General features: G+C 44.6%; 1 protein-coding gene across 5 annotated transcripts in view; it reads left to right on the top strand.

The window, feature by feature from the left end:
- The first annotated feature begins 949 nt into the window (after positions 1–949).
- LOC149301822 (CUGBP Elav-like family member 3-A) overlaps positions 950–13,655 on the top strand; it is a 67,289-nt gene continuing 54,583 nt past the window's right edge. For all 5 annotated transcript variants that reach the window (XR_016272127.1, XM_089483215.1, XM_089483214.1 and 2 more), the window contains exon 1: positions 950–1,908. Coding sequence is in view for 4 of the 5 variants with exons in the window: in XM_089483215.1 (XP_089339341.1) it covers positions 1,764–1,908 (145 nt within the window). In the remaining variant the exon portion in view is untranslated. The remainder of the gene's footprint in view (positions 1,909–13,655) is intronic.

Here is a 13,655-nt window from a genome sequence, read left to right as displayed (position 1 = left end):
CGTAAGCCAAGGGTGCACTGTAATACAACAAGGATACGATGAACACATAAGCGTCGCAACAGATTAACAACTAATACTGTGGGACGCCTCCCTAAGCGTTAGCCTCTGTCCCATTAAAATAGCAAGTCACACACTCTCAGCCTCAGAGAATAGCAATGGCAACCCCTCCGCCAATGAAACCCATAAGTTGGAAGTGACTTGAAGGCACACTGAGAAATCGGGTTGAAGCAGTTGCAATGACCCTGGTTCCCACTTGAACTGATTTGGAGAGTGGGGGGGGAGGGAGTGTGTCATGCGCTAGACCCATTTAACCTGCATCTTTTCAATGCTGATTTTTTTGCACGTCTTTCTGGATCAATCGATTCTGCACAAGCGTAAACCGCGTGCAGATCAGACTCGATGTAACTTTGCCCTTCAGCCGGCTGGAGCGGGTCCATTTTGAACTGATTCATTTGTGAATGTGAACCACAAGTTCACATTCACAAATGAACCACAAGTTTATTTTATTGTGCAGCAAGAAAGGGCAATCGGGGCAAATGGAGTGGGAACCATGTTCTGATTGATTCGGATCACACCCCAATTTATCTATAAGTGGGAATGGGGCCCAAGAAGGTTCCCTTTGGAGAGGCTTCAGACTCCCAGCCTCGACCTATGCTTCTCTATGCTTCTTTTCCCTGCGCCAGCAATTTGTGGTCGGTCCCTAAAGCTGACATGATTATTAGTCAGGAGAAAGGAGGAGGGCGGGCTCAGGGTGTGTGTATGGTGTGTGTGTGTGTAAGTGTGAGTGTGTTGGAGGGTTTTGTTGGTAAAGAAAAAGATTTGAAACAGAGCTCAAGATCCATTAAGGGAAGGGACCGCCGGAGCTGCGAAAGCAGCTGAAACTGAGCTTGGAGAGGGGCTTGGGGGGGTGGGAAGGATTTTTTAATATATATATCTAGATAGATAGATAGATAGATAGATAGATAGATAGATAGATAGATACACATAGACATGCATATATATAGGTATATGTATATATTTTAAAAAAGGGGGTGGGAAGGGGTGAAATATTCGGGCGGAGAAGGGTCACCGACGAATCGATCAAGAAGCCGTCCAGCAAGCAAGGAACGAAGGAAGACCGTTGACAACCGACCCAAGAAATCTCAGCCACCGCCTCCTCTTCTTCAAGGAAAGTTGATCGATAAAGTCATTAACCGCGTGCAAAGCTCCGTAATTGCCGGATCGGACGGATTGGGATGAAGAGTCGGGGGCTGACCCCCAGGAATAGAGGCCAAAACGTATTTTTTAAACATATATATCTGATCTGACTGTCGGCACACGCCTCCGTATTGGGCTTTCGTTCCATTTTTGTACCGAGACAAGACAGCAAAATATATTATTATTATTATTATTATTATTATTATTATTATTATTCCTTTTTTCTTTTCTTCTTGTAAGGATAAATAATAGAAGGGTTTGGGAAAGGAGGGGGAAAATGCTGCTCCATTAAAGCGCAAGAGATCGGAGGGACATTTTTTGCCTCTCACACCGCTGGCAGCTTTTGATCTCTTTGTCTCTCTCTTCGCCGCACGAAGACTGTCAAGTCCAGGTTGGGATTCGACTTATTTTATTACATTTTATTGTTCCGGACTCCCTTTTTCTTTTCTTTCCCCCCCCCCCTTTCCCCCTCCTTTATTCCCCCCTTTCTTTCTTTCTTTCGTTTTTGTTTGGAGTCACCATTCCGAATTCGAGGCTCGCTCCAGTTCCGTCTCCTTTTTGGACCAATGAAGGAACCAGACGCCATCAAACTTTTCATCGGACAAATCCCCCGCAATTTGGAAGAAAAGGACTTGAAGCCCATCTTCGAACAGTTTGGCAAAATCTACGAGTTGACAGTCATTAAGGACAAGTACACTGGGATGCATAAAGGTAAGGCGTTGCAAAGGGACTCGGGAAGGGAATGTTGTACGGATAAAGACCTCGGGTAGCGTTCCCGAGCGTTGCATCTTTCGGAGAAATTTGGTACCGGAGGCAGGAATAACATAGAAAGGATAGGGCTTGGCTCCTATAACACACACACACACACAAAAGAAGATGCTTAAGCAGATGTTTTATTTGGAACGACATGCACATGTGAAATTAAACAACCAGGTCAGGGAAGCCTAGCGTAAGTAAACAGAAACGTCTCAAGACTGCTGGAAGCTTTCTTCCAAAATGCCTCCAGAGATAACAGTCTTCTTTCACCAGCTTTCGTTGTTGTTGTTTATGTTTTGGAGGCTAAACATGCTGGTCTGTGTTTGTTTAACACGCTGTGGGCGTACCTGGTTGATCTTCCTTTTTTCTCTCCGTTTAGCTATTCACATAATGCCAATAAGAGGTTTTGGAGGCAGCTGCTGTTTACCTTGCCTGTTATAGGCAGGGAATGCAAGACTAAAATAGGATTGAATGCAAGCCTAGAGTAGGATTGAATGCACGCCTAAAGTAGGATTTGCAACTGCAGAATCCCACTCTTCTCCAATGCTTTTATTGCATTGATGGCTGCAGACAAACTGCTATACTGAAAGTCTGTCTTTCTCCAGCTCTCCTTCTCCGTCTTCTCCATGCTGATGCTGAAAACCTTCCAGCTAGACAGAGGACAAGGAGAAAAAACAGGGGCTGTGTATGCATAAAAGGCATTTGTAAAAAAAAGGAGCTTCTTTGTCAGGGGCTTTGTTAACAGAGGTGTGCCTGTGTTGTAAGGGTTGCGTGTGCTGTGAGAGAAAGGAGGCTAGATGTAGAAAACGAGCTAGAAGACAGCAATGGATGTAGAAAGTGGACTATAAGACAGAAATAGATGTAGAAAGTGGACTATAAGACAGCAGTAGATGTAGAAAGTGGACTGTAAGACAGCGATAGATGTAGAAAGTGGACTATAAGACAGCAATAGAGGTAGAAAGTGGACTATAAAATAGGCATAGATGTAGAAAGTGGACTGTAAGACAGCAATGGATGTAGAAAGTGGACTGTAAGACAGCGATAGATGTAGAAAGTGGACTATAAGACAGCAATGGATGTAGAAAGGGGACTATAAAGCAGCAATAGAGGTAGAAAGTGGACTATAAAACAGGCATACATGTAGAAAGTGGACTATAAATCACCAATAGATGTAGAAAGTGTGATATAAAAGAGCAAGTTGAATCCGGGCGGAGCAGCTAGGGAGGAGATGACAGAAAAGCACTGCCTAGAATTGTATACAGAAGACAATAGGGGGGCAAAATTGTGGGTTGCAAAGCTGCGGATCGCTTGCTCCGGTGGGTTATGGGCCATGCAACCCTTAGGGTTAAGAAGGCCGTCCGAAGGAGGCCTGTAAGAATAAGCAGTTTCCCGATGGCAGGCGGCGGAGGGGGGAATGGTAGTAGCAGATGGCAGGAGGTCCACCCAGAGGATTTGCAAAGAGGGGAGGCGGCGGCGGCGTGAATAAAAAAGCTGGGTGTTTAACCATCCGCACGATGGGGTTAGAGAGTGGGCTGTCGCTGAGACAGAGGAGAGGGTCTGTATTCGGATATCCCCATTTCTTTCAGCTGGAAGACAGAGGGAGACAATCCGGGTTGCTGGTGCGAATCCTCAGGCATGGAATTTGCAAAATTCAGCCTGAACTTGGAACGCACATAGGAAGCATTGGGGAAGCATGAGATTGCAAAGCTTTCCTTTAGTTTGGTAGAGTTATCCTTTTTTATTTCCTAGAATAATCGAGCCATTCTTCTTGCAAACAGACTCAATAGCAGCAACCGCCTCTTCTCAATATATAAAGGTATCCAGTATATAAAGACTCACTGGATTTCATTCGGTCGGTGGCGGAAAAATGGGAAGGAAAATAGGAAGCGAATTCTTCATTTGTCAACACATGCAAACAACTTGGTGTTTTTAATGTTGCGAGTCTTGAGAGAAAGGCAGGATATAATAACAACAACAACAACAACAACAACAACAACCTTTGGGAAGTAAAAGGGGAATATGTATTTTTAGCCAAACCTGGCATCAGTGCTAAAGGATGCAGTTTTGCAGAGAGAGCGAAGGTTTCCAAGTTTAAAAATGCCAGTTTGGCACAACTCTTGGGACTCCCTGCTTTGCGCATTTCGTCAGATTGCACTCCAAAATTCTGGGGTCACCAAAATGTATATGGGTCTCCGAAATAAAAATCGGAACGCACAGGAACAAAATCTGGGACTTTCTGGTCTTTTAGATCAGTCCGGATGCACCCTAGATAGAGCCATGTTTGTGCCATGTTTTGCTATAAATATGGATCCATGGTTTGCTATAAATATGGGACTTTTGGGGGGCAACTTCTTCCTGGCCACTTGCAAAAGTTGGAGGCGTCCTTAAACCCGATTTGCGGCAACAATGAAATCTCGAAAGAGTTTTTGTCGTTGCCGTGAATTGTATTTAGGGACACCTCCAGCTTTTGCAAGTGGCCAGGAAGAAAGTTGCCCCAAAAGAAGTTCCATATTTATCTCATCATGGTAAGCTTTGCCAGGTTGTAAATAGTATTGTCAGCCTCGAATACCCCTTTAAAGGGTGTAGCAACCAGAGCAAAATCCATTTAAATGTAAATCTAGAGCGCTATATAAATAAAGCATCATAATATTTAATGCACCCCAAAAGAATGCAATTGAAAAATGAGGTGCAATTCAGAATGCAGAGGTTTAGTCTTTGAAACCACCCGGGAGCAAAAATGGTTGATGATGATGATGATGACGATGATGATATTTATTTATATCCACTCCTCCAAATGATCGAAGTGGCTTACAATATCAATACAATATCGTATCACTATCAATATGTATCCGAGCCCCTTAGTTTTGGGAATGCCAGTGTTTTGCAAGGATAGGGAACCGGCAGAGTCTCCGTTCCCATAGTGTGACGAATGCTCCTTGTTTGGCAGGTGTTCCTCTTGCAACGCCTGGTACAAATGTTGGCTGCGAGAAAGAGGAAGGCGAGGAAAAGGGGGACTCATTTGCTGAGTCAATTCGAAGAAGCCTCTCTCAGCCTAAAGTCTAGGGAAACAGAACTGATCCGTCCATTGCTGGGGTTACATAACCAAGGGTTGTCTCGGTTTTGAGATTTGCATTTGGAAAGCCTTGCGGCGAGTGGACTTGAAAACAGATCCCGGGGAAAGGAGAGGAGGTGTCAACTTTTCTATCCTGGGCCTTTAGCAACAGTTTGGCCTGTGGAGTTTTGATGGCGGACCCTGTTTATTCTATCTCTGGATATCGCCGTTAAAGAATACATAGAGGGGAAAAACAAGTTGCCGGTGATCATGAGTCAGAAAATTTAAACGGTGCAGTCGCTTTTTGCATCCACACTGCAGAAATAATCCAGTTCGACACCACTTTGACTGCCGTGGCTTAATACTGTACAGTTCTGGGAACTGTAGTTTGGTTTATGAGACCATTTGTCTTTTCTGCCGGAGAGCACTGGGGCCACAACAAACTACAATTCCCATAATTTCGTAGCATTAAGCCATGGTAGTTAAAACGATGTCAAACCGCATTAACTCTTCAGTACAGAGACAGCCCAAGAAGGTTAAAGATCTCACAGAACTTCAAATCCCAAAATGCCATGGCATTGAGCCATGGTTCTTCAAGCGGTGCCAAACTGGATTATTTCTGCAATGCAGATGCAGCTCAAGCAGGCCTACAGATCCCAAAATACCATAGTGTTGAGCCATGACAGTTAAAGTGGTGCCAAAGTGGATTACTTCTGCAGTGTGGATGCAGCCCTAGCACAGGAGCGAGTGTCTCAGAAGGCTTGTATCTCTCCCCCCAAAAAGATCAGGATGGAGGAATAGGTGGATTGAATTTTTGGGGAGACCTTCCCACTTGGGAGCATCCCCAAACTTGTTTTGTTTCCAGGTGAAGAGGGATCTTCAGGTCTTGAAAAACACAAGCATCTTTGCATGCTTCACTTCTTTTACAAAACTAAGGAGTGTCAAAAGTATTTGGGAGTGGAAGGGAGACCGGCATTTCCCCTTCGCCATTGCTTTGGACTTGCCTTTCAGAGCATTTGTGTCTTCTTCCTGGCTTGTGGCAGATATTGGAGCAATGGTCCATTTGGATCAGTGCTAGCCATGGCTCCCAAAGGATCCAGACACCCGTCTTGCTTTGGAGTGACCACCAGAAACCTTCCGTATGTTAAAAAAAACACCAGGTGTCATTGAGTCCTTCCAAAGGAAAGCATGTTCCTAGACCTCATGGTCCTGAAGGAAAGGACTATGTTAGGTGAGAACTTTGGATGGCTGAGAACCTTAGGCCTTGGAGCTAAACCTAGACTTCCTTGGATGGCAATGTCCACTTCTCTATCACACTGTTTTAGTGGCACTGCCAAGAACTACCAGGTGCTATAGGCTATACAGTGTGCCCGCACCATACACGGGCTTACCATACCCGGACTCGAGGTCATGCGGATGGCTAGCCCTAATACAATGGATGAGGTGTGTGCCCATGGCACGCGCTGCGCCACATGCCACAGGGGCACACCCCATTCAAATGAATGGGGCCTGAGTATACGTACGGTTTGCCTTACGCAAAGGGGTCCCCCACATAAGGCAAGGGCGGACTGTATTTCAGAGGAAGGCACCACACAAATAATCCAGTTTGAGGCCACTTGCTCTGGCTGAATGCTAGGGAATCCTGGGGACTGTAGTTTTGTGAGACATTGAGCTTCCTCTCTCAGAGAGCTCTGGGGCTACAATAAACCACAACTCCCAGGATTTCCTAGTATTGAAAGTTGAAGTGGTCTCCAACCGGATTATTTGTCCAGCGTGTTTTGGACCGTTGACAAACCGCCTCTGAGTATTCCTTGCCTAAGAAAACCCTGCAGAATTCATGAATACTCTGGGGCGGTTTTGCCAGTTCTTTCATCTGAAATACAGCCTATAGCACCGGGTATTTATTGGTGGTCTCCCATCCAAGCGCTAACCAGGACTGACCCTGCTTTGCTTCCAAGATCAGACAGGAATCTGGTGCCTTCACAGTATTTAGGCCCTTAACACCTGTAGATCCATAGTGTTCACTTTTGTTTGCTTCGACGCCTTGCATTTCCATCCCTAACCTGGTACCTTCTAGATGTTTTGAATTGATTGATTGATTGATTGATTATATATCCTTTTTCTCCCAGCTCAGGATTTGAGGTGGCTTAGGCTCCATGCAGACAGGCCAAAATAAAGCTGCTTCGGGGCTCTTTGGAGGTATGCTGTTTAAATGATGCATGTGTCCTAAGAGTCCGGAAGCTGTGCCAAAGCTGTGCTCCAGTCCTTAGGACTGGATTGTGGCTTTGGTGCGGCTTCTGGGTTCTTGGGATGCATGCCACATTTAAACAGCATACCTCCAAAGTGACCCAAAGCAGCTTTATTTTGGCCTGTCTGTATGGAGCCTTTGATCCACTAAAAACACCTGCCATAACTAAAAAAATAACTTATTAATACAAAAGTCAGGGATGCTTTGTTTTGGATTTCCTGCATGGCAGGGGCTTGGACTGGATGGCCCTTGTGGTCTTTTCCAACTCTACAGTTCTACGATTCTATGATTCCGTGATTCTACGTTAAAACTCAGTTAAACCAGGCTTCTGTTTTTAAAAAACACAGGTTAAAAGCAGTTTTAGGAACTCATTTAAAATGTAATAAAACATAAAGACCAGGACATACACACACCCATTAGAAGCTCCATCTGCCACAACATATGAAAAACTCAATCCGATTTATAAACCACCATAAAAGTGGAAGCATAGGGCCTTTGGCAATGCCTGTTGCCCAGCCCTATTTTGTTCTTATTGCTGCCAAGCGTGGTTAGCCTTTCCACTGATGGGGAAAACCCATCAATAAGCTCCAAAATTGTTCTGGTTTGGTGCCAGTTCTCAGTTGGGTTAAGTTTGTAAGTAACCATGCATTTTGGCACCACTTTATTTCTGTAGTGTAGTTGCACCCCCAGCTGCTGCTTCTTCGGGGCCAGGCCTGGATTAAATAGGTATCACTATATCTTATTTAGCAAAGCCTTTGACAAAGAAGCTCCTAAGTCTTATTATACTAGCCAGACCTTTCCTGCCTTATCCTCTGCGTAGGTGGACAGTTTTTAGCAACATCAGCATTAGGAGGATGCTGAAAGAGGGATGGAGAAACACCAACTTTTGGTGCTAGTTGAAGGCATTCATGGCCGGCATCCATAGTTTTGTGTGGGTTTTTCGGGCGATGTGGCCATGTTCTGGAAGAGTTTATTCCTGACGTTTGGCCAGCATCTGTGGCTGGCATCTCCAGAGAATGCTGAAGGACCAACAAATGCTGAGAGAAGTGTCCTCTCTAGAAATCTCTATGTTCCCCAGCGCACCTTCTAGTGAAAGTTGGGCATAGAGTTGCGTTGGAGGACCTTGGGATTCCTAGAGAGGACATATTAATCAACTCTGCAAAGCATCAAATCCGCAAAAGTCAACTGTGGAGGGCTTCCCTTCCAAATCTATGGTTCTCTGAACCTTATCAAACCACCCTCATTCTCACCACAATTGCGTTATTGAAGTGCATGCATACTGGTTTGGATTAGCATGGGCGCAACTCTGGAAGTGTGTTAAAAAACAAAACAAAACACCCGCACACAAAAATGAAAGCCATGCTGGGTAGAGCATGGGTCGGGTTAAAGACAAGGGTGGAAGAGCCTCAACAAGACCAATAGTTGCACTATTGAAGAGGCGCGCAAGCAGGGAGTGCTTCCAAACCAGTATGTATGCACTTAACCCAATTGTGGCAAGAATGAGAGTGGTTTGATAAAGTTCATAGAATCATGGATTTGGAAGGGACCTGAAGGGCCATGTAGTCCATCCTTTGCCATGCAGGGATGCGCAGCTACACCGCTCCTGGAAGTTGGCCATCCAACCTCTGTTTAAAGACCTCCAGAGATGGAGAGCAACTCACTATGGAACAGCTCTCAAACTAAACAAGTTCTTCCTAATGTTTAGGAGTACGATAACATCCCAGACCCAGAAACCAGGGATACCTTGATTCGAACAACCCAAATGCACAAAATACATGATGCACGGTAATGTTTACATGTACAATAATATCCCAGATCCACAAAACAGGGGTGCCTTTATTCCAACAACCCAAATGCACAAAATACAAGATGCATGGTAATGTTTATGTGTACAATACCACCCCAGATCCACAAAATACCTTTATTCAGCAACCAAAATGCACAAAGTACATGGTGCATGGTAATGTTTACATGCACAATAATATCCCAAATCCACAAAACAGGGATGCCTTTATTTGGTCAACCAAAATGCACAGAATACATGATGCAAGGTAATGTTTACATGTACAATAACATCCCAAACCCACAAAACAGGGATGCCTTGATTCGAACAACCCAAACGCACAAAATACATGATGCATGGTCATGTTTACATGTACAATAACATCCCAGGTCCACAAAATGTCTTTATTCAGACAACCCAAATGCACAAAATACATGATGCATGGTAATGTTCACATGTACAATAACACCCCAGATCCACAAAATGCACAATGTACATGGTGCATGGTTATGTTTACATGTACAATAGCATCCCAAATCCACAAAACAGGGATGCCTTTATTTGGATAACCCAAATGCATAAAATACATGAGGCATGGTCTTGTTTACATGTACAATAATATCCCAAACTCAGGAAATAGTGATAACCTTTATTTGGGCAACCCAAAAGCACAAAATACATGATGCATGATTATGTATAAGGCTTAGGTGGAATCTCTTTCCTTGGCATTTAAATCTGTTGGTTGAAGGGGGCTCTCCTAGTGGGAAATGGGTCTAGAATGGGTCTAGAATGAAGGTAGATAGTTGCACCAAAAGGAAGGAGCCGACATTTTTGCAAAATGAGATCCGCTGGCGTTGCAAGTCGGCCAACAGCTCCTCCTGTGTTTATTCTCCAGTTCCAAAAAAAATCTCCGTCCCTCGGAGACGGAGCGTTTATGCCAATTTGCTGTTTGGATAACCCCAAACCAACGGCGGCTGAACTGCCACAGTGGGACTTCCGTCTGAGTAAACACGCATCGGATTCTGCTCCGAGGCTACAATCCGAAACCGTTGCTTATCGGCATCTAAGCTGTGCCAAAAATCAATGAGACACGTTTCCGAGCAAAAGAGGATCAAGAGAGTTTCCTTCTCCTGAGCCTGCCCTTCCCTGTTTTGGAAGCGGCTGAATAATTTTACCGACCCACCTAATACACGAGTCTTTGCTTTTAAAAACATAACGTTATATAACGGTAATGTTTAAATAATTCAAGGAGTGATATTGGATTGGCATCTGTTTTCAAAAAGGCCCCGGAGTTTGGGGTTCGGCATTGCATTGTAGAAATGCACCCACTTTGTTGCCCTAAAACATTTCAGACAATCTGGTTGTATGCTTAGCCGAAAAGAGAAGATGGAAATCAGTTTGCAAAGACAAGGTGGAAAACATAATAGAAGATTTTTGGGTAGAATTTAGGTATAAAGTGAAACAACCAGCTTTGGAGACGTAAAGCAAAATACGTTGAAACGTCCACTTGAACGCTTCTTCCAAAACACTTCCAGAGCTAACCTTTTCTTTCCCCGACCCGCTATGTCTTATGGTTTCTATTTTGATGGTCAGATATATAGAGAGCAATGCTTTTTTAACATGTTGAGAGTTGGGGAGCAGGTTAGGATGGCTTATCTGTTTACCCCCTTTTTTGCTTTTCATTCATGCTCAGTAAGAGATTCTGGAGGAAGTTTCGGTTTACCTTGCCTGTTGTACATAAGCAGATACAGACACAGTAAAATTGGCTAGAACAAAATCCCGTTCTTTCCCAGCTCGAACATTATTGCATTGTTTACTATAGATATGCTGCTGTAACCTAGCACCGAAAGTAGTAGTTTGTGGGCATTTTGGGCTCTGTGGCCATGTTCAAGAAGAGTTGATTCCTGACGTTTCGCCAGCATCTGTGGCTGGCATCTTCAGAGAATGCTGGCATGGAAGAGAGTAGGGTCACATAGTATATATAACCCACTCTCTTCCATGCCAGCATTCTCTGAAGATGCCAGCCACAGATGCTGGTAAAACGTCAGGAATAAACTCTTCTTGAACATGGCCACGGAGCCCGAAAAACCCACAAAAAACTATGGATGCCGGCCCTGAAAGCCTTCGACTAGCACCGAAAGTCTGTGTTTCTCCAGCCTTCTTTCTCATCCTCCCAATGCCGATGTTGTTAAAAAATCGTCCATTTAACACAGAGGATAAGGGGGGAAAAGGAGGTCTGGATAGCATAAAAAGGCTTAGGAGCTTCTTTGTCAGAGGCTTTGTTAAATAGGATATAGCCATACCTATTTGATCCATGCCCGGCCCCAAAGAAGCAGCATCGGGAGGTGCAAAAATAAAAAGCAGTGCCAAACTGGATTATTTCTGCAGTGTAGAAGCACCCTCAGATGCTGCTTTTGGGGGGGGGGGGGCAGGCATAATAATAATAATAATAATAATAATAATAATAATAATAATAATAATAATTTTGCATCTTGCCTCTCTTTACGGATCAAGGCAGGTTACAGCAACACGAATACAAGGCATGGATTAAATACGTATGGCTATGCCTTATTTAACAGAGCCTCTGACAAAGAAGTGGCTAAGTCTGTCTAGATGGAAAATTTTTAGCTGTAGCTCCATCCTTTCGAATCTTGGAATTTGTAGCTTTACAAGGTTTTTAGCCTTCTCCGCCAAAGAGCGATGGTGCCTTGCAAAACGACAAATCCCAGGGATCTCTTGGATGGGACCAGGGCAGTTAGTGGTGCAAAACTGGATTATATCTTAATGTATGCACCCTATAACAATATAGAAACCTCTAAACTAATTTCTGAATATTAATATGCTCCTTTTCCCCTTTTTTGGGGTGCACCAAAGGCTTCCAGTTGTGTGTCCAGCGGCTGGCGCATCATTAAAAAACGCAGCAGCTAAAAGCAATGCGAATGCAGCCTGGTTCTTAGCTCCTCTCTATACGTTCGCCAACTTCTCCTCTGGTTCCCTGCTCTTGCGCCTTGTGAGCCTGACCTGAGCTTCAGAGATTAGCCTTGTTGATCCTCCTTTTATCGCCTTGCTGCGAAGAGAGCTTTGCTCAGTGACTTCTGCCAATCTGTCCTGACATTATGGGCACAGGTGCTATGGTCAGTTGGCAATGCAATACAGTGGTTCCCTTGGTATCCGCTGGGGTTTGGTTCCAGGACCTGCTGTGGGTACCAAAACCCATGGATGCTCCGTTCCCATTAAATACAATGGCATAGTGAAAGGGAGACCCTTATATAAAATGGCAAAAACAAGGTTTGCTTTTGGAATATGCATTTTCAAGCCGTGGATGCTTGAATCCATGGGTAAAGGATCTGTGGGTACCAACTGTCCGTACAGTTGAGAGACAAAGGAGGATGAAGTTGTAGAAGAGTCTCAAATTGTAAGAGAAGGGATGCTAGCAGGGACCGTTTTTCCCAGCCTTATGGAAATCTCCTTTTCCACGTCTCTCTTTTATCTCTCTCCGTTTCGTCGTCCTGCAGAACCCCTCCCTTGAATTAGCAATATTGTGGATAATGGAGGCCTATTGTCGATGGGCGTTGGGAGGCTGGCTGACGTCACCGGCGCATCGTGATTTCAGCACTGGAGCTGCGCTTTGGAAACACAAGGCGGCATTCCTGCTAATGTGCGGCTGCTGAGAAGCTTAGAATCTGAGCACCGCAGGGGCCTAGGTCTCACCGAGGAATTCAACCTCTGTATATAGGCTTGTATTGTTGTAGGCGAGGACATGCATAATGCAATATACCTCCCTACAAGGCCCAGTTCTTTCCACTTAGGATGGAACAAGCCTAGAACTCATTCCTCTGATTTGCCATTTGTGCCATTTCTCGGTGGCACAAAGACGTACCTTCTAACCTTCCCAATTCGGCAGGAACAGTCCCGATTAATCCTCTGCTATTCCACTTTTCCAGCTGCTGTTAAAGTGTCCCAGTTTCTCTCTCTTCCTCCCACTTTCCTCCATTGCCCTCAGCTTGCTTCAAGTTGTTTCTGACTTATGGTAACTCTAAGGTGAACCTGTTTTAGGTTGCATCGATAGAGGTATAGTGTCTAGATCAAGGGAAGTAATAGTGCAACTGTATTCTGCTTTGGTCAGGCTTCACTTGGAATAGTCCTGTGTCCAGTTCTGGGCACCACAATTCCAAAAAGGTTGTTGAGAATCTGGAGCATGTCCAAAGGATGGTGACCAAAATGGTGAAGGGTCTGGAAACCATGGCTGCAAGAAGTGTGCCCAAAATGAACCCACATGATATTTGAAATCCTCAGAGGAGGCCCTGTTGCATGGCCCAACACTTTGTGAAGTTAGGTTGATAGGTACATGTAACAGGGTCTTCTCTATAGCAATGCCATGGGTGAAGGGTGAAGGGTCTGCAAGCCATGCCTTATGAGGAAAGACTTAGGGAGCTGGGTATGTTTAGCCTGGAGAAGAGAAGGTTAAGTGGGATATGATAGCCCTGTTTAAGTATTTAGAGAGGTGTCACGTTGAGGATGGAGCAAGCTTGTTTTCTGCTGCTCCAGAGAATAGGACACAAAGCAATGGATGCAGATTACAGGAAAAGAGATTCCAGCTTAACATTAGGAGGAACCTC

The sequence above is a fragment of the Sceloporus occidentalis genome, unplaced genomic scaffold (assembly GCF_023333645.1).
Source record: "Sceloporus occidentalis isolate IW3139 unplaced genomic scaffold, rSceOcc1.0.p SCAF_20, whole genome shotgun sequence".
NCBI classification, from domain to species: domain Eukaryota; kingdom Metazoa; phylum Chordata; class Lepidosauria; order Squamata; family Phrynosomatidae; genus Sceloporus; species Sceloporus occidentalis.
Note: the sequence above shows the minus strand (reverse complement) of the source record. Positions and strands in the feature narration are given on the sequence as shown.